The sequence below is a fragment of the Microcaecilia unicolor genome, chromosome 7, assembly GCF_901765095.1.
Source record: "Microcaecilia unicolor chromosome 7, aMicUni1.1, whole genome shotgun sequence".
Taxonomy (NCBI): Eukaryota; Metazoa; Chordata; class Amphibia; order Gymnophiona; family Siphonopidae; genus Microcaecilia; species Microcaecilia unicolor.
The window spans coordinates 242,514,744-242,538,428 of NC_044037.1; the positions used below are offsets into that span (position 1 = coordinate 242,514,744).

General features: G+C 42.0%; 1 protein-coding gene across 1 annotated transcript in view; it reads left to right on the forward strand.

Annotated features, from left to right (window-relative positions):
- The window catches only part of LOC115475118 (lymphocyte antigen 75-like), a 151,842-nt gene that overhangs the window by 63,858 nt on the left and 64,299 nt on the right, over window positions 1-23,685 (forward strand). Inside the window, exons 11-14 of the mRNA XM_030210859.1 lie at window positions 6,630-6,799; window positions 19,464-19,663; window positions 20,923-21,065; window positions 21,645-21,726. Of these exons, the coding sequence (XP_030066719.1) occupies window positions 6,630-6,799; window positions 19,464-19,663; window positions 20,923-21,065; window positions 21,645-21,726 (595 nt within the window). The remainder of the gene's footprint in view (window positions 1-6,629; window positions 6,800-19,463; window positions 19,664-20,922; window positions 21,066-21,644; window positions 21,727-23,685) is intronic.

Here is a 23,685-nt window from a genome sequence, read left to right on the forward strand (position 1 = left end):
TTATATGCAGGTACTTTCTGTCCCTAGGTGGCTCACAATCTAAGTTTTTGTACCTGAGGCAATGGAGGGTTAAGTGACTTGCCCAAGGTCACAAGGAGGTGCAATGGGAATCAAACCCAGTTTGCCATGATCAAAGACCACTGCACTAACCATTAGGCCACTCCTCTATTGATGAGCATTGGGAGCACCTAACCTGCCAGATTCTGGGAGTACATTTAATACTGAGGAGGCATCATTCTCTTTTGACTTAGTCGATAGGACTCCGTTGGATAGAACATTGACTGATATAGAATCTGTTTGAGTTTGTTTGGCACCAGCATTTGATATCATGCTGTAGGAAGAGCAAAACGGGGGAAAAAACTTCCACAACAATAAAACGGTGGAAAAGAGGGTGGAAGACACCAACTATGTAGTTCCAAAAGGACAACCAAGGACAAATCCAGAAGTCCAAAAGTTTCAAAAAGTAAAAAACATTATTCTCCAAGATACATAAAATGCATAGACAATCTTGACCCAACATGGGCCGTGTTTCGGTTGCAAATGGCTTCCTCAGGTGTCTAGATGCAGCACAAAAGCAAGTGCGGAATGAAAAGTCCCTTAGGACCGCTCCATGAAGTCTTCTAAACAATGAACTAGAGTGGAGGGCAGTGCTGTATTGGCACCAGAACAGCACATGTTGGGACAAGATTGTCTACGCATTTTATGTATCATGGTTGGCATATTCCACCCTTTTTTTTCATGCATGGGGAAGAAACACATCGAAACTCATTGGAGCATGCTGCTGGGAGCATCTGAAGAGTAGCAATGGCCATTTCTTCAGAGCACCCCAAAACAGAGAAATACTTAACCTCCTCAATATCTGATGAGGCATAACATGTGTTTTTGCCTCCAACGCAGTCTTTTTATCAGAGTCTCTCTTTGCCTTCCTTTATCAGTGCTTTGCATTTGACATCATTCCTTGTACCATTTCTTATTATTTTTAGTCGCATCCTCCTATTTTCTGAAGGATTTTCTTTTAGCTCTATTAGCCTCCTTTACCTTGCTTTTTAACCATGCCGGCTGTCGTTTGGCCTTCCTTCCTTCTTTTTTAATACATGGAATATAACTGGCCTGGGCTTCCAGGATGGTATTTGTGAACAGCATCCACGCCTGATATAAAGTTTTGACCTTTGCAGCTGCTCCTCTAAATTTTTTTTTTTGACCATTCTTCTCAATTTATTATAGTCTCCTTTTTAAAAGTTAAATGCTAACATATTGGCTTTCGTGTGTTTACTTACTGCAAAGCTGATATCAAATCTGATCATATTTTGATCATTGTTATCAAGCGGCCCCAGCACCATTACCTCCTGCATCTGACCGATTGCTCCACTAAAGACTAGGTCTAGAATTTTTCCTTCTCTTGTTGGCTCCTGTACCAGCTGCTCCATAAAACAGTCCTTGGTATGCCCTGATGTTACATTTACTCAGTCAATATCGGGGTAATTGAAATCGCTCGTTGTTATTGTATTCCCCAGTTTGTTAGCCTCCCTAATTTCTGAAACTATTTCTACATCTGTCTGTTTATCCTGACCAGGTGGATGGTAGTACACGCCTATCATTATCCTTTTCCCCTTTACACATGAGAAATGCCATATACCAGCTGACAATCACTCCCACGTCTTTTGTTTTGGCATCTTCCGCCTAAGTTTCCAGTAGATTTGTCTTTTTCAAGACAAAAGGTGTTTACCCCCACTGGATGATTGTTTTCTTTGGATACAGATACCACTATTTAGACCCCTGGTGCAGGTGTTTCTAGCTGAAACACGGACCTTTTGAGTCTGATTAATAAAGTACAGTTGAGACGCCCCATATCTTGAAGGCTCCTTGCGCTTCTTTGGCTGTTTGCTTTTGTGCCTTTGGATTCCATTTCCTGTGTTTTGCGTTCAGCAAATTGGCTAAGGCAATTTGTACTGTAGTGCTTGCTGGCGGGACTGCAGAAACTAAGACTTTGAGAATAAAACTGGATTGCCCTATTGGGTAATGAAAACAGGTCCTAGCCAGTCAAACCTGCCCAGGGACAAAACAATGTGTGTTCATGATTTCTAAACTAAAGAGGAGATATTGGCAAAGGTATAGAACCATATAATTTGGAAGGCCACAAAATCTCTCTGCAATTCTCTTTGTGGTGCAACGGAGGAGATGGATAAAACCAATAACTGACAGGTTGCAGGAGAAGAGACTGAGATACCAGTGGTTGCATCCATTTGGAATTAGCTTTACTGTGCAAGGAGCGGCATACTTGGCCAGGTCTTATAAGATGGCCAGAGGCAGCCCAAGGCAATCTGCCACCAGAGGCAGGGATAAGATGCCGCCCCGCCCCTGCCCAGCAACAGTCTAGCATCTCCCTCTTTCCCTCAAGCTTCTTCCCTTCATTTACCTTCTTTTTTTCTTTTCCAAAAGGCGACAGCAGCAGCGAGTTCCATAGGCTGCCCTGCCTCCAGCACTTGCCTCTTTGCTCTACTGCATTCCGCCTCCTGATGAAACAGGAAGTTATGTCAAGAGGCGGGCCACAGTAGGGAGGAAAGAGGCCTGTGCCGGCGACAGGGCAGCCTTTGGGAATTGCTGCCGCCTGTTGGAAAAGAAAAAAAGAAGGTAAACGCAGTGAAGAGGATTGAGGAAGGAGGGGGGAGATGCTGCTCCATGGAGAGTGCCCCCACCTCAGTTGGCCTAATGGTAGGGCCACCTCTGAAGATGGCTATCCAAAAGGTGGAGGAGGTATCCTTGGGAGTTATTGAGGTAATATTGGTGGAAGTGGGGAAATCTAGAGATATTCTGGAACAACAATATGACAGAGTAATGCAGAAGGATCTAGATTGCACCAAGCCAGTGTGGAAGAGGAAGTTCAGACTAAAAAGCCCGAAAATTGTTGAAGAAGAGCATCAAGAAATAGTTATTGTGGCATACTCATGGACCCAAAGATTTGGCGGTGGGGATTTGTGTGACTGAGGAATCGATGCAGAAAAGTCCCCGGAAAGAACCGCTCGCTATCTCCACCTTGGTAAAAATTCTATTTAAAAAAAGCATACAAATGAGCTGCATGGACTTCTACCATGCAGCTCAGTAGGGAAGGTGCCAGGACATGCACATAGCAGTCAGTCGGTAAGCATGGCTGCTATGTGCATTCCCTGACCGTGCCTCCACAGTGTTTCACACACACGCGGCTGTGACGTTTATGGAATGGTTTCAGCGGTATCTAGCTTTTACAAATGGAAGTTACCTGAAGGAGAAAACTAAAATATGTTCTTCTCTTTGGATACATCTAGAAAATATGATGGAGAAAACGGTGCCTCAGACAGTGGAGGTATGTCTATTGGATAATGTTTGACCTTGAATGCAAACAATGAATCATTAACTTTTTCTTTGCAAGGCTTGTTTGATTGCCAAGAAATGCATTCTCCTTAATGTAGGATTTTCTGTGCATGGAGAAATTGTCTGTAGCTCATGCTGGGGAGAGGGCAATATGTAAAGTTTTGAGCATTTGGAATCTGTTCTTGAATTCTTTGACAATGTGTATGCATAGTGTACTTTTAAATTCACACTTGGTACAATAATGTAGAAGTGGGGAGGGCTTCATTTGGGATTGTTTGAAGGATGTTCAGTATTGGAGAAAAAGTTTTTCTGGTTTACTCAATGTGGCTGTTTGTTTCTAGAGTAGAGGAGTAGCCTAGTGGTTAGTGCAGTGGACTTCAATTCTGGGTTTGATTCCCACTGCAGCTCCATTCCTTTTCCCTTTATTGTGATATCTTGGCTGTATGTGTTATAATTCAGGTTTTTCCATAAAGAAGCACATCGCATTTGCAAAGCCAAAACATCATATGAGGATGATGCACCAGTACTTTTTAGCTGTCAAATTGGCTACTAAAATTTTAATGAAGAATAGTTTAATATTTGGAAGTAGTCTTATTACTAGAATGCAATTTGCAATTTCTGATTATTCCCAGTAATTCCAAGAGCATTCAGAACAAAGATAGTAACTGCATTCAAAAAAACAAGCAATGATCTCATTTCCAAATGCATACATTAACACACAATATGAGAACAAAAATCCAGAATAACAAGTATTTGATGAATGGCTCCTAAAACTTGATAAAGATGATTGGGAAATATCAAAATGCTGCAATACTGTTTTGAAAAATGTTTGAATTGTATCTACTTACTTTCCCTAAATGACAGCATAGCTTAGACAAGTCAGTTTTCTTTGCACAAAATTGATGACACATTTGATCTCAATAAAGCAGTCTTACAGAAGATCAAAAATTAGTACCGATTCAATAAAACATGAAAATGATGGCTGCATACTTTGTGGGGAAATTCAGGTACATAATTTAACAGCAACAATGATGGCTGCATACAAACTCAAGGTTTGATGGTCAGTTGTCACATGTTACTATGAAATCTCATTCCAAAAAAGTACTGCATAAAGGTACCAGATTGGACTTGGTAAATATCCTGATTACCATCGATGCAGCAATTTTCACTGGTACTTGTACAAGAGAAACCAATGTGTTTTCCTTCCCAGAATTTCATTAATGTGGTTAGATTCAATCTCAAATTCCAACTGACCAGAAAAAAACTCCCTGTAATACTTTATGCAGTACCAATCAGCAAATCTCAGGGACAAACCTTTGACCAAATAGCTTTCTGAATCCCACAGGCCTGTATACACATATGGTCTTACATTTCAAGGATTAAGTATTCAGCTCTGTAAAGGTTTTCAGACAAGTGTATTACTACAGACCCTGTATTTCCAGAAATAAACCCTCTTGGCACGTAAGAAACTGTGTTGCATCTTTATGCCAACATCCCCACATCACTATCCAGCTTATTTTCGAAAGAGAGAAACGCCTATAGTGCGACCTAAATCGGGAGATAGACGTTTGTCTAGAAAGGCGCCCAAATCGGTATAATTGAAAGCTGATTTTGGGCGTTTCCTACTGCACTCCGTCGCGGAAACGAATAAAGTTGACGGGGGCGTGTCGGAGGTGTGGTGGAGGCGGAACTGGGGCGTGGTTATCAGCCGAGGAGAGATGGGCGTCTTTAGCTGATAATCGGAAAAAAAAGGCGTTTTTACCGCGATTTTGGGTCACTTTTTTTGGACCCTTTTTTTTTCACGAACAAGTCCCAAATAATTGCTCCAACTGCCCAGATGACCACTGGAGGGAATCTGGGATGACCTCCCCGGACTCCCCCAGTGGTCACTAACCCCCTCCCACCAAAAAAAACCCACTTTAAAAACTTTTTTTCCAGCCTGTATGCCAGTCTCACATGTCGTACCCACCTCCATGACAGCAGAATGTGTTCGATCCTGTCACAGCCTTTCCCTGGGTCAGATGTGGCTCTCGGGTGCACTACAGGGTCACATCAGCATTGCATTATGGTGGGTGTAGGGTATTGGGCTCTGTGATTTCATTAGCTTGTGTTACAGTCTCACGATGTTGGTAGCTGGTAGGCTCTTCTCCCATGGTGCTTTTCCCCCTGCCTACTGGGTCAGAGTGTGCCCTGTTGTGTTTCCTGTTGTAGTCCATGCGGTAGTGGCCATTTTTGTAAGCTAGTTTTAGTTCCCTTTCCTGTGTTAGCCACGTTAGACAACTTAGTTCTTCCCTTGAATGTGGCTGAAAGAGGGCATTGAACAGCATTCTGCCAGCTCTGACCTACTGCTCATCTCAGTACCAGGGAGACTCGTTGCCACTGGGGCACAACCTCTGATCTGCAGTTAACTGTGAGTAAAGGCGGTTAGTCCAATAAAGGACGTTTTCAGAGAGATTAGTCTTCAGGTGTCAACTGGTGTGCAAATCTTATATAGCAGCAACCAGTCCTAGAGGCCTGCGTGTATGCAGGTCCCTGGAGCACTTTTAGTGGGTACCGCAGTGCACTTCAGCCAGGTGGCCCCAGGCCCATCCCCCCCCCCCCCCACCTGTAACACTTGTGCTGGTAAATGGGAGGCCTCCAAAACCCACTATACCCACATGTAGGTGCCCCCTTCACCCCTAAGAGCTATGGTAGTGTTGTACATTTGTGGGTAGTGGGTTTTGGGGGAGGGGGGTTGGGAGCTCAGCACCCGTGGAAAGGGAGCTATGCATGTGGGAGCTTTTTCTGATGTCCACAGCACTGACCTAGGGTGCCCAGTTGGTGTCCTGGTATATCAGGGGGGCCAGTGTACAACGAATCCTGGCCCCTCCCACGACCATATGGCTCGGATTAGGGCGTTTTTGAGCTGGGCGTTTTTAGTTTCCATTATCGCTAAAAAAAACAAACAAACGCCCAGCTCAAAAATGTCCATTTTTTCGAAAATACGGTTCGGCCCGCCCCTTCACGGACCCGTTCTCTGAGATAAACGCCCATGGAGATAGGCGTTTCCGTTCGATTATGCCCCTCCACATAAATCATCGCCTCACCACACCGTTCACAACCCACAAGCATGCCACTGATCATAGGCAAGTTAATAACTGAACAATAATCTATGTGGAAAACATGTTATGAAAAAGCCTCTAAAAATACAAATACAACCCATGATGACATACTCGTCATTGATATTAAACAGATTTCAGATAGTTACTCATTACTTATCTAAAATAAATTGTTCATTTCAGATTTGAGCAAGAATTTATAAATGGATTGATCAGGAAAGCCGGTAATGCAGAGGGAAAGTATTACTGGATAGGCTTACGAGATGTAAGTTCTACAGGAGAGTACACTTGGGTGAATACTGGAGGAACACAGGAAAATGTCACTTACATGAACTGGAATTATCTCGAACCAGGTAAAAATCACCTATTGTTTAGATATATTTAAATTTTAAATGCAGAGTGGAGGATAATACTTTACTGGCCAATACTGGGGCCTTTTTCATGCAGTGTTATGACACCTATTGCACAATCTCTTCTGTTATAGAATTTCCCATTCCTGATGGATTTATGGGAATGTAGCATCCCTGTTTGTACCACCTCCTGCTTCTGATGGGGCTGAGTGGCCATTCTGCTTTCAGCCTTGCAGCTTTATGTGCTGCTTGGAACACTTGCCAACTCCTTGGGAGTCCACTGTCTCCTCCCTTCCCTTATTGACCACCCAGTCTGTCTTTGCTCCTTGCTCTCCCTTCCCCTCATCATCATCCACACATCATAACTGGACTACCTCATTTCTCTCCTCTATTAGTCTGCCAGACTGTTGTGACCATAATCAGTTCTGTCAGCACTATAAGGGTCAGGGGCTGAAGAATTGCAACAAGAGGGGCTTTGTTTCTGGAGACAGCAGTGATAAAGGAGATGGGGGAGGAAGACCATGGCAGGCAACAATCAGAGGGAGCAAGGGATTTGACACTGTGCTAGGAGGGGAAGATTAACAAGGGGCAGAGATGGAGGAAATGGGGAGAGTGAAAAATTGGAGGTGAGGATGAAAAGTAAAGTGTGACAGTTAAGAGATCTTTAAGAGGGAGACAAACTGAAGGGTATAGATGAGACCATAAAGCAAAATTAATAAAAGTGGTAGAAATAAAAAGATGAATGATTCAGAAGGACATAAGGTAAGGAATTGTTTTAAAGGGATATATTTAAAATATTAATTTATGCAAATATGCCATAGAATCTGAAGTTTTGCCATAGAGTTTTTAAAATTCCTGCTGCAGAATCTTACCATGAGATGAAGAGACCCATGGAACTTGAGCGTCATGAATTTCTTCCTGACTGCTAATTCTTTTAAATTTGGCTGATGTCTTTCTTAGGCATCATTGCTTTGTGATCTTGAGGTATTAGGGCTTGTATGTTTAATGCTAAATGCAAATAACAGTGAGTATGGGGAGATTTGATGCTTATGGATGCTAGAAAATGGAAGAGAACCTGGTTTTGCATTGAATATTAATATTGTAAGAGGTGAAAAGAAATTGACGGATGAATAGCCTACCAGCAGAGGGAGCAGTATAGAATTGGGACATGCCTGAGACAGATGGAGGGCAGTTACATGTTCAGCTATCTAAAACAGGAGAAATTTCAAATGGGCAGAATGGATAGACCAACTGGTTTTTCTATCATTTATTATGATGCTATATCTGTTCTTTCTGAACATGATAGGTAGTTTGTGTGACTAGTAATTATTTAAACAATAAGAACGGTGCTGGTGGAGGAAATGGTCATTGGTCTGAATGGCTGCTTAAGTCTTCAGTTCTCTGCTGCTTCAGCTTAATCTGTAAACATTGCTCACTTTTTTGGCTTCCCCAAAGCACTATCTTAATCCCTTAGACAGTGGACCATATGTATATCATGCCGTGCAATGGCAAATAAAAAGAAAAACTTGCAAAAATATGCTTATCATGGCAATATACAACACGACTGTGACAAAACAGTGGGTTTTAACCTGTAAACTGTGGGGCCCTTTTACTAAGCTGTGTAGTTGCTTATGCATGCCCAGTGCGTGCCAGATTGGAGTTACTGCCCAGTTACCGTGTGGTCCTTGCAGTAATTTCAATTTTGGTGCCCATCCACTACGCGCGTCTGAAAAATGTTTATTTTCTGATGCGCAGCAGCTACTTGCATCAAGTGGAATTTGACGCGTGTAGACCATTACCCGCCCGTTTACTGCGTGAGACCTTGCTGCTAGTCAGTGGTTTACGATAAGGTCTCAGACCCAAAATGGATGCGTAGCAATTTTCATTTTGTTGCACGTCCATTTTTGGCAAACAAAAAAGGCATTTTTTATAGGAGCACTAAAAAATAATTCTGCGCACGCCCAAAACACACATCTACACTACCGCAGGCCATTTTTCATCGCACCTTAGTAAAAGGACCCCTGTATTAATTATATCTTAAAGCATATTTCTCTAGTTTGGCCAGCAAGTGGTGCATGTTTATGTTTAAAGTTGTTACAGAGAAATGACTTTTTTCTTTAGTGTAGCACAGATAGGAAGTAGATGCAGTGTACTTTTGAAAACTTGCTGTTCTGGGCTGTGATTGGCACAGGAGCTCGATTCATCTAGGATGTACTGGGGGGTTTTTCCAGTCTTAGCCAGGTAGAAAAGAGAGAGATCTTTTTGCTGAGGCCATGTGAACATTTTTATATTTGATAGTGGAGGAGTAGCCTAGTGGTTAGTGCAGCAGACTTTGATCCTGGGGAACTGGGTTCAATTCCCACTGCAGCTCCTTGTGACTGTGGGCAAGTCACTTAACCCTCCATTGCCCCAGGTACAAAATAAGTACCTGTATATATGTAAACCGCTTTGAATGTAGTTGCAAAATACCACAGAAAGGTGGTATATCAAGTCCCATTTCTCTTTCCCTTCCCTAACCTGTGAGCAGCTATATGTCCTGATCTCCCCAGGTACTATTTAGATATTAAACAGATGTTTAGTTTTATAATTGATCCATATTTCAGTTACCTGTTATTGTTTTGCTGACGACACCTTTTCTGTTCATTGTTCTAATTTTTCACTACAATAAACATTTTTAGTTTATTGCTTCTGCTTGTCTGGACTGACTAAGAATCCTGGTGGTTTGTGTGTTGGGTCTGCGAATGCTTTCTAAGAACTGTGGGAACTACTGGGAGTGTGGCCCCAGTAACCTAGAAATCACTGGGGAACACCTTGAGAGCGGGAGACTCTCCCAGAGGCAGTTGGGATCCAGTCGGTGGGAGGAGGGTGCTAGTGTAGAGCTCAAGTGGCAGAGGGCAGTCAGACCTGAGCTGTGCTGGGGATAGACCCTCAAGTCACTGCGGGGTAGCCCCAGGTGAATGGCTAGGCATTTCGTGGCAACGATGAATGTTGAAAGCATGAGTATTCTGAGTATTGGGAATCTGAGGCCATCATAGGCTGGAGGTGGGAATAATGATATTCCAAACCTGGGAAGGAGCCTTCTACTTGTGGATCCTACAGGTGCATATCTCTATAAAACCTGGATGTTAAATTACTAGCAAATGTTAGCCATTAGACTTAATACTTATATTGCAGATTTAGTAGGGGCGGACCAATTGGGATTTACCACTGGAAGAATGAGAGGATATGATGTTAGATGCACTTTGCATCTAATATGGCTTGCTAAGACTCAGTGGAGTCCTACTGGTACTCCTGTCTATAGATGCAGAAAAAGTATTTGATATTTAAAGTGAAGTGGGGCTTCTGAGAAATATTTTATGGTTCAACATTTTTATTGATGACAATCAGGATATACAAGGCTTGTGAGACATTTCAAGTTCTGAACAGCTGACACAAATAAACGATACAGCATTATCCGTCATCAAGTTTTACATTGTTAATAAATCTCCAAACTCCCCCCCCCCCCCCCAACTTCACCGTAAGGATAAAGGAGAAACAACCAATGAAGTAATAACCTCTTATCGGAAACGTATTAGCGACCACACTCCTTCCACTGCTACGAATATCATGTTCTATATATTCAGCAATGGACCTGCAGTCCCCAAATGGTATGGTTAGCACCCTTTCCTGGGGCACAAGCTGGAGAGCCTGTGTTCTGATGGCCCTCCCTCCTTTCTGAGAAATATTTTAACTAAGCAGGGATTTGGTCCGAATTCCTGGCACTTGATTTCAGCCCTGGGCTCATCGCCCAGGGTTAGAATTAGGGTTAATGGTGGGGATTCCAATGCTTTATGACTTTCAGGGGGGTACTAGACAAGGGTGCCCATTATTGTTTTCATTGGAGGTTGAGCCCTTGGCAGCTAGGATCCATGCAGGTTCTAATATAAAAGGCATCAGAATGGGTAGGGAAGAATTTGAGATTTCCTTATTCGTAAATGGCATTCTGTTGACTGCAGTTGATCCCAGGCACTCTTTACCATATATATGGAAGAACTAGAAAAATATAGTGGGTTATTGGGGTTCAAAATCAATGCATGTAAGCCAGAACTCTTGAATGTGACACTGAATTCAGCCCCCATTCAAGTGATAAGGAACAATTACTTGTTGAGTGGGCAAGGGAATATATTCAATATCTAGGGGTCAAAATATGTCCAAAACCATCAAAACGTTTTTAAGTTAAAAATACAGTAAGCTACTACAGTTGATATCTAATGATTTAGATTGCTGGAACAAAATATGCCACACATTTATTTATTTATTTGCTGCATTTGCATCCCACATTTTCCCACCTTTTTGCAGGCTCAATGTGGCTTACATTATATAGCAATGGCATCACCATTAATAGAGTAAGAGGTTCAGCATATTGTTACAGTTAATATACAAGAGTAACAGGTAGGTAGGGTAAATAAAATGATAATACATAACATACAAGTGAGAGTAGGAAAAAATGTAATGTTCAATAATGATAATATGATAAACTAGTCAAATCAGAAGGGATCAATATTGGTTGGTTCTGGTATAGATTAAGAAACAAGTCATTAAGGAGGATTCTTTTTGTATGGTTAGGGAGAATGGTAAATAAAATGATGGTGCTGCAAAAGTTCCTGTACCTTTGCCAAAAACTTCCAGTAAGTTCCCGGATTCACTATCAACCCAACTACAAAGGAAAAAAAAATATTTCTTATATTTGGAGATGGATACCCCCTAGGGCAGGGGTAGGCATCTCCGGTCCTCGAGAGCCGCAGGCAGGTCAGGTTTTCAGGATATCCACAATGAATATGCAGGAGATAGATTTGCATACCATGGAGGCAGTGCTTGCAAATCTATCTCCTGCATATTCACTGTGGATATGCTGAAAACCTGACCTGCCTGCTGCTCTCGAGGACCGGAGTTGCCTACCCCTGCCCTAGGGTATCTAGGATAATGTTTCAAGAGATGGGGACTATCCAATCATTTTCATTGAGTGTCACATGTATGATGACCCGGATGGTGAGAGGTTGTATGTGTGTGTTGCGCTTGTGAGCTCCTGTGCCCAACGAAGCACAGATGAGACAAACAAAGACCTGAGCTCCGGAAGGCGGCCGAACAATTCTGAGACTTCGCCTGGAGCGACCCCTTCCTCCGGGGGTTGAGCCCCCCAGACCCCAGGGTCGACAGGATTTCGAGACTCCAGCCGAGAGAAGAGACACGCCAAGAGCACGGTCGGAAGTCAGGCAGAGGTCCAGGCAGGCAGCAGACAAAGAGATGGTCAGGATTCAGGCAATGGTCAAGGCAGGCAGCAAAGAGATGGGCAGGATTCAGGCAATGGTCAAATTCACCAGACACAGGAAACCAGGAAACACCACAAACTCCACCGAAGTTGAAGCCGAAGCAAAATGCTGACAGTGTTCTACTCTTAAGTAGGCCTCTCATCAGAGGATCCCTGCCACAGCTGCCAGGTGAGGACTCTCATTGGGCACACCCCATAAGGATAAGCTTCTCAAGATGGCTGCCTCTCAGGAACAGATACAGATGAACTTCTCAAGATGGTTGCCTCTCAGGAACAGATACAGATGAACCTCCCAAGATGTCTGCCCCTCAGATGAACCTCTCAAGATGGCCACCGCCAGGAGTAGCAAGGTAGGAGTGTAACAGTGTGCATTCGATGCTAACAGCTCGTAGCACTCAGGGAAATAGTCCAATCCCAGAAGGCTAGAGTAGCAGACTTGGAGAACTGAGGTAAAGGTCCTTTTTTCAGTCTAGTAGTCTTTGTGCTGCCATGGAGGAGAAAAGTCTCCTGAAAGTAGATAGCACCTTGATGTGGCAGGAAGTGATCTTGTAACCAGGACCTGCCTTCTAAGTGATGTAATATCCACACACTAAGGATGAATCTCCAAAGTCATGTACCATTGAGGGAAAGGTTAGGAAGCTGTTATATAGTTGGTTTGATCATTAGACTTTTAGATTGCTGGTAGACGTGAGCATTGCCTGATCACTTGCCTACCTGGTGGAAGATGACAAGATTTTAGATGGTGCTGGGATTTGTTGGCTATCTTGGTACATGTGGGTTTCAATGACATAAGAAAATGTGGGAAGAAGGTTCTGAAAGCCAAATTTAGGCTTTTAGGTAGAAAGTTGAAATCCAGAACCACCAGAGTAGGGCTCTCAGAAATGCTGCCCGTTTCACGCGCAGCATCCAAGGCAGAGATCTGGAGTCTCAATGCATGAATGAGATAATGGTGCAGGGAAGAGTGATTTAAATTTGTTAGGGACTGGGTAACATTCTGAAGAAAGGGTAGCATATTCTGGAAATATAGGTTCCACCTTAATCAGGGTGGAACCAGGCTGCTTGCATCAACATTTAAAAAGGAGGATAGAGCAGCTTTTAAACTAGAACCTGGTGGAAGACTAACAGTTGCTCAAAAGCGCATGGTTTGGAACAAGGTATCTTTGAAGGATGCCAGCAGGGACATTAGGGCACCTAGATAGTGAGATTGAAATAAAAGCCATAGTAGACCAGGTGCTTATAAATAAAGAGCAGACTTACTTGAAAGATTGCAAATTATCACTGCCAACTGTTGAGCAAGTTAATAGGAACAAAAAAACTGTTTGAAGTGTCTGTATAAAAATGCTAGAAGCCTAAAAAATAAAATGAGAGAGTTAGAATATAAATGAAAAGGTAGAGAGGATAGGCATCTTTGAGATCAGGTAGAAAGCAACATAGATACAATAAAAAAAAATGAAGGCCTATTCAGTCTGCTTATCCATGCTTCTACCAACCATTCCTCTCCCCTAGAGATCCTATGTACTTGTCCCAATCTTTCTTGAATTCAGATTAGAGAATGACAGGGGGACAAAGGTTGAAGTTAAAGTCTGCTTGTTGCAGCGGTTTGCAAATAAAAGTTGTTTCGTTATTAAACCTTTGGAGTGCCGTGTGTTTCCTGGACTAAATAGCTAAGTGGAGCCCAGAACTGATGAGAGAATCTGACCATAGACCCATTCCAGTTCACCTGCAGTCAAGCTCGAGAGTGAATGAGTGTGACAAGAGTGGCCCTGAATGTGAAACTGAATTGATAACTGCTTTGTGGCCAGGGGCCGGAGCTAGTGCACGGGTGAGACCCAGGTCACATACAGACTCATTTTCGAAATGGAAGGACGCCCATCTTTCGACTCAAATCGGAAGATGGGCCTCCTTCTCACAGGGTCACCCAAATCGGTATAATCGAAAGCTGATTTTGGGCGTCCCCGACTGTGGGGACGACCAAAGTTCACAGGGGCGTGTTGGAGGTGTAGCAAAGGGGGGCTTTGGGCGTTCCTAACACATGGACGTCCTTGACCCATAATGGAAAAAAAAAGGACGTCCCTGACGAGCATTTGGACGTCTTTACCTGGTCCTGTTTTTTTTTACAAGCAAGGCACAAAAAGGTTCCCGAACTGACCAATGACCACCGGAGGGAATCGGGGATGACCTCCCCTTACTCCCCCAGTGGTCACTAACCCCCTCCCACCCTCAAAATTTTTTTAAAATATTTTTTGCCAGCCTCAAAAATCATACCCAGCTCCATGACAGCAGTATGCAGGCACCTGGAGCAGTTTTAGTGGGTATTGCAGTGCACTTTAGGCAGGCGGACCCTGGCCTATCCCCCCTACCTGTTACACTTGTGGTGGTAAATGTGAGCCCTTCAAAACCCACCAGAAACCTACTGTACCCACATATAGGTGCCCCCTTCACCCATAAGGGCTATGGTAATGGTGTACAGTTGTGGGGAGTGGGTTTTGGGGGGCTTAGCACACAAGGTAAGGAAGCTATGTACCTGGGAGCAATTTGTGAAGTCCACTGCAGTGCCCCCTAGAGTGCCCGGTTGGTATCCTAGCATGTCAGGGGGACCAGTGCTCTACGAATGCTAGCTCCTCCCACAACCAAAGGGCTTGCATTTGGTCATTTCTGAGATGGGCATCCTTGGTTTCCATTATCACCAAAAATCAGGGACGACCATTTCTAAGGACGACTTAAATTTCAGGGTTTCGGCATCCCCAAACGTATTATCGAAACGAAAGATGGACATCTATCTTGTTTCGATAATACGGGTTTCCCCGCCCCTTCACCGGGACGTTTTGTGAGGACGCCCTCAGCAAAACTTGAGCATCTCTTTCAATTATGCCCCTCACAGTGTTTTTAGGAAGTGTCTGGAAACATGGCTTTTTGATGATAATTGTTTTCTGTTTTGTGATGTATATGCTCTTTGTATTGTATTTTTGTTTAATATTGTGACCCACACTGAACCTGATTTTTTAGAGTTTTTGTGAAATACAAGCAGCAGTTTTGCAGAAGTTTTGCCCACTGCTTTCCTACTTCTTCCAGATGTTCCCTTCCAACTAACAACTCATTGAGGTAATCCCCCATCTGAACAGTTTTTTTTTTTTTTTTGAAGTCTAGAATTCACTTTTGAATGAACCCTCTCCACAGCTGTCTTAATATTAAACCAGTCCATCCAGTGATCACTAATGCCAGAGGGTCACTTACTATAATATCAGAAACACACTCTTCATTCATAAGCTCTTAGTCCAGTTGGCCCCATCCCACATGGGATCCATTACCAACTGTTGGAACGGTATGCCTTGTAGAGAATCCAGTATCTCCCTACTTCTAGAGGACCCTACAATGGGGATACCCCAATCAACATCTGGCACATTAAAATCACCTGTATGTAGAACTTCCCCTTTCAGTTATATTTTGAATGTATTCAATTCAATCTTTGTCCATTTCTTCTGTCTGTGAAGGAGGTCTGTATATCACAGCAGCGTAAATACATTTTCCACTCCCTTTTTCCAGATTGATCAATAGTACCTGTTCCTTTACCCTGTAGGTCCTACAATTATAAGGTTTGAATATCTTTTTTATATAATCTCCCTCTTCCTCACATTCTTCCTACTCTTGTCTTTCCTGAACAGATTGTAGCCTGGTATAACTGTATCCCAGTCATGGTTCTCTGTGACCACTACTAAATCCAAATTAGCCTCTAGATCCTGAATCTTGTTTCCCGTAATACGGGCATTAGTATAAACTGCTTTCCAGATGTTGTCCCTTTTTCCCATTTGTGTAGAGGTATTTAATGCTTCACTTATCCGAGGGCTTATACTTACCTGAGGGTTTTGATCACCTAGCCCCAAAGATTCTAGTTTAAAGCCCTCTTCAGTAGGCTAACCAGTCTGCTGCTGAAGACACTTCTTCCCCTTTTTGATAGACTGATATCATCTCTGCTCAGCAGCCCCTGGAAAATCATCCCATGGTCCAAGAAGTTGAAATGCTCTTTCTGACACCTTCTGCACAGCTACATGTTCATCTCCAGGATGCGAGCTTCTCTGCCTTGGCCTTTACCATTGGCAGGGAGGATTGGTGAGAACACCACCTACATACCTGTCTGTGTCACCTTCTCTCCCAGAGCCATCTAGTCATTTTTGATACGTTCAGAAGGATACCTAGCAGTATCATTTGTGCCAACACAGATGAACAGCATCGGATAATAATCTTTAGGCTTGATGACTCTCTTGGCAAACTCTCTGTAATATAAGTACATAAGTATTGCCACACTGGGACAGACCAAAGGTCCATCAAGCCCAGCATTCTGTTTCCAACAGTGGCCAATCCAGGTCACAAATACTTGGCAAGATCCCAAAAAATTTCAGTACATCTTATGCTGTTTATCCCAGAAATAAGCAGTGGATTTTCCCCAAGTTAATTTAATAATGGTCTATGGACTTTTTCTTTAGGAAGCTGTCCAGACCCTTTTTAAACCCTGCTAAGCTAACGTCCTTTACCACATTCTCTGGCAACAAATTCCAGAGTTTAATTACACGTTGAATGAATTTGGGCACATAGCCCTCAGAAGTGAATCATCATCCACCATTACTTTTTGCCTCCTAGTGGTCACTGATTCAGCAACCTTGGGGATTTTCAGCTTCGGTTCCTCCTGTCCCTTGGTACTCTCACCTCCTCCACTTCCAAGGTTGCATAACAGAGTACAAATTATATTGCAGTGATAGAGTGGATCAAATTTGTGGAGAAATAACACTGTGTTTTAAAGAGGGCCTTGAAATAAATAGGCAGGACACAAAAATACATAGAAATTCCATGTGTAAAGGGAAAAGGGTAGTGATAACAGTATACTATCATCCAACTGGCCAGAATGAACAGATAGATGTTGAAAAGTTAGCAGAAATTAAGGAAACTAATCAATTAGGTAACACAATTATTAATGGGTGATTTCAGTTATCTTACTCCCAGGCAACCAAGTCCCTCCTGTGGTGTAATGCCTTCAGTACTGGGTAACAATCCATTCTCTTAATCTACCCTCATACATATACCCCATTGTAGTATGTTTGACATTTGTATCCCACATTATCCCAAACAAGTTTGGGTTCAATGTGGCTTACATCAAACTTTTCAAGCAAATTACAATAAGAGAGCTATTATGAAAATACAAAACAGTAATAGATAAAAAAAAATATCCAAGCAGTAAGATCTTTTAATTTAAAAGAATAACAATCACCAACAGTGGAAAGGAATTTATTAAATAAGAATGTTTTTAACAATTTTTCAGCAATTTACAAAATTTCAAGTAGTCAGGAAATTAAAGACTGAAGGGATAGGAAGTAGTGTCCTATTGTGGATTAAAAACTGGTTAAAAGATAGAAAACAGAGAGTAGGGTTAAATGGTCAGTATTCTCAATGGAGAAGGGCAGTTAGTGGGGTTCCCCAGGGGTCTGTGTTGGGACCACTGCTTTTTAACATATTTATAAATGACCTACAGATGGGAGTAACTAGTGAGGTAATTAAATTTGCTGACAACACAAAGTTATTCAAAGTTGTTAAAACGCAAGAGGATTGTGAAAAATTACAAGAGGACCTTACAAGACTGGGAGACTGGGCGTCTAAGTGGCAGATGATGTTTAATGTGAGCAAGTGCAAAGTGATGCATGTGGGAAAGAGGAACCTGAATTATAGCTATGTAATGCAAGGTTCCACGTTAGGAGTCACCGACCAAGAAAGGGATCTAGGTGTCGTCATTGATGATACATTGAAACTTTCTGCTCAGTGTGCTGTGGCAGCTAAGAAAGCAAATAGAATGCTAGGTATTATCAGGAAAAGAATGGAAAACAAAAATGAGGAGGTTATAATGCCTTTGTATCGCTCCATGGTGCGACCGCACCTCGAATATTGTGTTCAATTCTGGTCACCACATCTCAAAAAGATATAGTTGAATTAGAAAAGGTACAGAGAAGGGCAACGAAAATGATAAAGGGGACGGGACAACTTCCCTATGAGGAAAGGCTAAAGGGCTAGGGCTCTTCAGCTTGGAGAAAAGACGGCTGAGGGGAGATATGATAGAGGTCTATAAAATAATGAGGAATGGAACAGGTAGACATGAAGCGTCTGTTTACTCTTTCTAAAAATACTAGGACTAGGAGGCATGCAATGAAGCTGCAAAGTAGTACATTTAAAACAAATCGTAGAAACTTTTCTTCACTCAATGTGTAATTAAAGTCTGGAATTCATTGCCAGAGAATGTGGTAAAGGCAGTTAGCTTAGCGGGGTTTAAAAAAGGTTTGGACAGCTTCCTAAAGGAAAAGTCCATAGACCATTATTAAAATGGACTTGGGGAAAATCCACTGCTTATTTCTGGGATAAGCAGCATAAACATAAAATGTTTTGTACTTTTTTGGGATCTTGCCAGGTATTTGTGACCTGGATTGGGCACTGTTGGAAACAGGATGCTGGGCTTGATGGTTCTTTGGTCTGTCACAGTATGGCAATACTTATGTATATGTATGTACTGTATAAAAGTTTTCAAAAATGAGGACTTAGGAGCTAAACACCTCCAACAGAACAATAAGGGCCTCTTTTACTAGGACACGCTAGCGTTTTTAGCGTGTGCTAATATTTAGGGTGTGCTAAACATTAGAGATATCCATATATTCCTATGGACATCCCTAACGTTTATGCTCCCTAAATATTAGCGTGGACTAAAAATGCTAGCACGCCTTAGTAAAATAGACCCTGTGTTCATCTATAGGTTATTCAAGCGTAGTTTCCAAAATCAAAAAATATATGGCAAAAAAAATCTCTACTCTTAAAACTACAACTCATAATATGGAGAAAAAAGTCATTTTACAAAAATATTCCCCCAGTATTTGAGTGCATAACATACAGTTGTAATCTTCCACAAACACATTCAATGCATCAGCAAATAGCCATAAACTGAACCAAAATCTACACAGTTTTAGCCCAATATTGACTAGATAGATGTAACATCCAGGGCATTCTAGGGAAGTAAAGTTCCTAGATGAATCAAGGACTGTTTTATGGAGCAGCTGGTTAGATTTCGGCTTAGTGGACTACATGATCTGGTGCAAGAGGTTACGGTGCTGGGGCCACTTGACAACAGTGATCATTACATGATCAAATCTGATTTAATAATTGGGGTATGTACATACAGGAAATCCAGTATAACTGAAAAAATGATGAAAATGGTCAAAAGAAAACTTAGGGAACAAAAGAATTAATTTTTATTATGGAATAGTTAACCAAAATCATGTTGCCTTTCTAAAACCAAAAATATTTGTTTTATTTTTTGGTTCAAAATTCTAGCATTTCCTGGGGGCTGTGTTGCATTGGCAAGTGGAAAATTTCTTGGAAAATGGGAGGTTAAAAATTGTAGAAATTTTAAAGCATTTACTGTCCACAAAATAAGTATTGGATCTGTCCAAAAAGAAACACCACCTCCCAAATCTAAACACGACTGTCAAGAAGGATGGTCTTCCGGATCAGATGGCCTTTACTGCTACAAGGTAATGATGATCATTTCTGTCACTTCTTTTCAACTATTTGCGGTCACTAAAATAATGGCATAATTTTAAACAACTATTTTCTTGAGGTCTAGCTCCAGACCTTCTGAAAATTCTTCCAGGGACTCCACAGCTTGTTGCATTTTCAGAATATTTATAGTGAATATTACTATTACTACTACTTAACATTTCTAGAGCGCTACTAGGGTTACGCAGCGCTGTACAAAATAAAGGAGGACGGTCCCTGCTCAAAGGAGCTTACAATCTAAAGAACGAAATGTCAAGTTGAGCAGACTAGATTTCCTGGGTAGAGGTGTAGAGGTTAGTTGCCGAAGGCGACGTTGAAGAGGTGGGTTTTAAGCAGAGATTTGAAGATGGGCAGGGAGGGGGCCTGGCGTATGGGCTCGGGGAGTTTGTTCCAAGCGTGGGGTGAGGCGAGGCAGAAAGGGCGGAGCCTGGAGTTAGCGGTGGTGGAGAAGGGTACTGAAAGGAGGGATTTGTCTTGAGAGCGGAGATTATGGGTAGGAACGTAAGGGGAGATGAGGGTTGAGAGGTAAGGAGGGGCTGCAGATCGAGTACATTTGTAGGTTAGTAGCAGAAGCTTGAATTAAATGCGGTACCTGATCGGAAGCCAATGAAGTGACTTGAGGAGGGGGGTGGTATGAGTGTATCGGTTCAGGCGGAAGATAAGACGTGCAGCAGAGTTCTGAACAGACTGAAGGGGGGATAGGTGGCTAAGTGGGAGACCAGTGAGGAGTAGGTTGCAGTAGTCAAGGCGAGAGGTAATGAGAGAGTGGATGAGAGTTCGGGTGCTGTGCTCAGATATTCATGAGAACAATATGTATACATTGAATCAGCAATACAAGCATGTTGCTACAGAAGAACAGAATTCATAGGGCCTTTTAACATGAATTTTAGGAGCTTCAAAAAGTACAGAAGCAAATTTCTGCAGGGAGAGAGCCAAGCAACATTAAAAGAGGTGCATTCTTGTTATCTCCAGATATGTAACTATTTCAAAGAATTGGGCAATTAGTAAAATAGATGCCCTAATGTAGTACTAGTAATATAGAATAAATTTGCAAACACACACATCATCTGCAGGTGCTTTTCAGTAGCTCTGATGTATTCAGATCACCTGTCTATGCTTTATGCACCCGTGATAGTATCCTGTGGCAGATTTCTGTATGTATCTCCAGAAATCTTTTTGTGTTAAAGTATAAACAGATTCTCTTTTTCTTTTTACCTGAACAAAAAAAAAAAAGGTTTTCCATTATGAAAGATTGCTGAAAAAGAGAACATGGGAACAGGCTGAAAGATTCTGCGAGGCATTCGGAGCCCATCTTCCCAGCATTACTAGGTCTACTGAAATGCAAGAACTCCATGTTCTGTTACGGTCTCAGATCAGGTAGCATCTGCATGTTTCACATTTTGTTCACAACAGCCTTTGCTCTATATCTCTGAGGGGCCCTTTTACAAAGGCGCGCTGACAAAATGGCCTGCGATAGTGTAGACACATGTTCTAGGCGTGCACAGAGTCATTTTTCAGCACACTTGTAAAAAATGCCTTTTAAAAAAAAAAAAAAAAACGGACGTGCGGCAAAATTAAAATTGCCATGCGTCCATTTTGGGTCTGAGACCTTACCACCAGCCATTGACCTAGAGGTAAAGTCTCACAAGGTAACTGGGCAGTAATGACCTACGTGCGTCAAATGGCACTTGGCGTGCATCCGCCAAAAATGAAATTACCGCAAGAGCCACGCGGTAGCCGTTTGTAACTCTATTTTGGCATGTGTTGGGCGCGCGTAGACGCTTACATGGCTTAGTAAATGGGCCCCTGAGTTATTCAGATGATCACACAACAAAAGCAAATGCATTTCACCAAGTGTTAAAGCTGCAATTCATGCAACAAGTTTGGTATGAAGATGAGGTGTGCAAGGTGAGACAGCAGTTTTACATTTGTATTCATTCATTTTTTTATTTTCAGCGGTCACCGATGGATCTGGATTGGACTGAATAAGAGAAACCCGGCTTCCCAAGGATCTTGGCAGTGGAGTGATAATAGACCAGTAAGTAAACTTGACAGTACCAATTGAAAGATGATTTGAAGGGCTTTCTCCACGGTGACTTGCCATCTCCCATTTTTAATTTTGAAATCATTTTGACACCTAATAGATCTTTTTTGTTTTGGTGGTAGTGTCATGTGGTGGTACTGAATTGTTGCTTGTTTGATAACACCAAAACATTGCATTCTTGGAATTTACTATGACTAAGTAATTATTCTTGTAAAAGGTTAATTTTAAGTTACAAAGTTAAAAGAAATATTTCAAGTAACCCCATGTTCCTTCTTTAGTTTCTCACCTATTGAGCCATTGGGGTTGTTTTTAAGATGAAACGAAAACTGAATGGTACTTAGCTGTTCCTAGGTTTCAGATATAGATGTTCAAATAAAAAAAGAAATTATCATTGTGCCCAGTCCTTTCCATTTATACTCTAACTTAATTGTAATCTTGACATCTCAACTGTCCATGTACAAGTTCACATATATTTCTGAATGTTCAGAAAATCATGAGCATTTCTAGCAGGCTGTAAAAGCTATTGGAATTTGCTCATGGCCATAGCAGTAGTAGTTGACATATATGCAAATAATATTGTTGCTTATTCTGGGTTTCTTAACATTCCACGGATGTCCACAATACTAGGCACAACATAATGAAAAGCATCCTCAAAATGCAAAGTACAATAATAAAGGACACTCATGACGTCTCAGGAGCACCTTAAGCTTAAAACCTGGTGGGTGGGAACAGTACTGGAGACCCCAGCGGTGGGAAAGAAGGCTGGGGTAGTGATATTGTTCCATAAATCACTCCAGGTCGAGGTGGGGCAGACATGTATGGATGCCGAAGGGAGATATATTCTGGCACAGGTCAAGGTGAATAACACTACCTACCTCATTAGCAACATATATGCCCCTAATGTGTATAGTAAGAAATTCTTCCATTCTCTTATAGGCAAGATACAGCAATTTAATGTGTCGAAGAAGATAATTGGGGGTGATTTCAATGTAGTAGCTGATCCCACCATAGATAAATCACATCATATAGCAGGTGCGATGGGAGGGATAGATAAAGGTATCAATTTGATATGTGGGGCTGTGGGAGTGGTTGATGTGTGGCGGGTTCTTAACCCTACTACTAAAGATTTTACGCACTATTCTAGAGCTCACCACACGCAATCGCGAATAGACTACATACTGATAGATGAAGACAGCTTTGCAGACATCTTAGAGGCAACAATAGATCCCACGATAATTTCGGATCATGCGGCAATATCGATTGAGTTTAAAGATCTGAATTCGCAAAGCAGAGAGTTCAGATGGATATTCCCCTTAGATCTGTATTATGATCAGGATTTTAGGCAATTTATTAGGAGAAAGTGGGAAGAATATGAACTAAATAATGAGTCACATAGGGATACATCAATATTGTTCTGGGAGGCTGGGAAAGCTGTGTTAAGAGGTGAGATCATAGCATACAGTGTCAGAAAGAAAAAACAAAGAGATCGAGAGATCATTAGATTGGGGGAGCAGTTGGTGCAATTGAGGAGGGCATACGGACAAGGGGTAGCAAATCATATCCGAGAGCAACTATTAGCTACTCAGGTAAATTTAAATGAACTGATACATCAGCGAGCCAGAAAATCTGTTGAATATTATAAATATCAATTGCATAGATTTGGGAATAAACCCGGGAAACTCATGGCAGGGCTGGTGAGGAAGATGAAGGGGCAGAGGAGAGTGTTGGGGATCAAGACACAGAGGGGGAACCTAGTGCATAATGACACAGAGATAAGAGATGTATTTAAAGATTATTACGCCAGGCTATATGCCAAAAATGATGACGATGATCTAGACCCTGATATATATTTAGAAAATATTAATAAGACGAAGATCTCAGAACAACAGCAGAGGGAGCTAAATAAACCGATTGAGACGGAGGAGGTCCTCAAAGAAATTAAAGCCAGTGCCT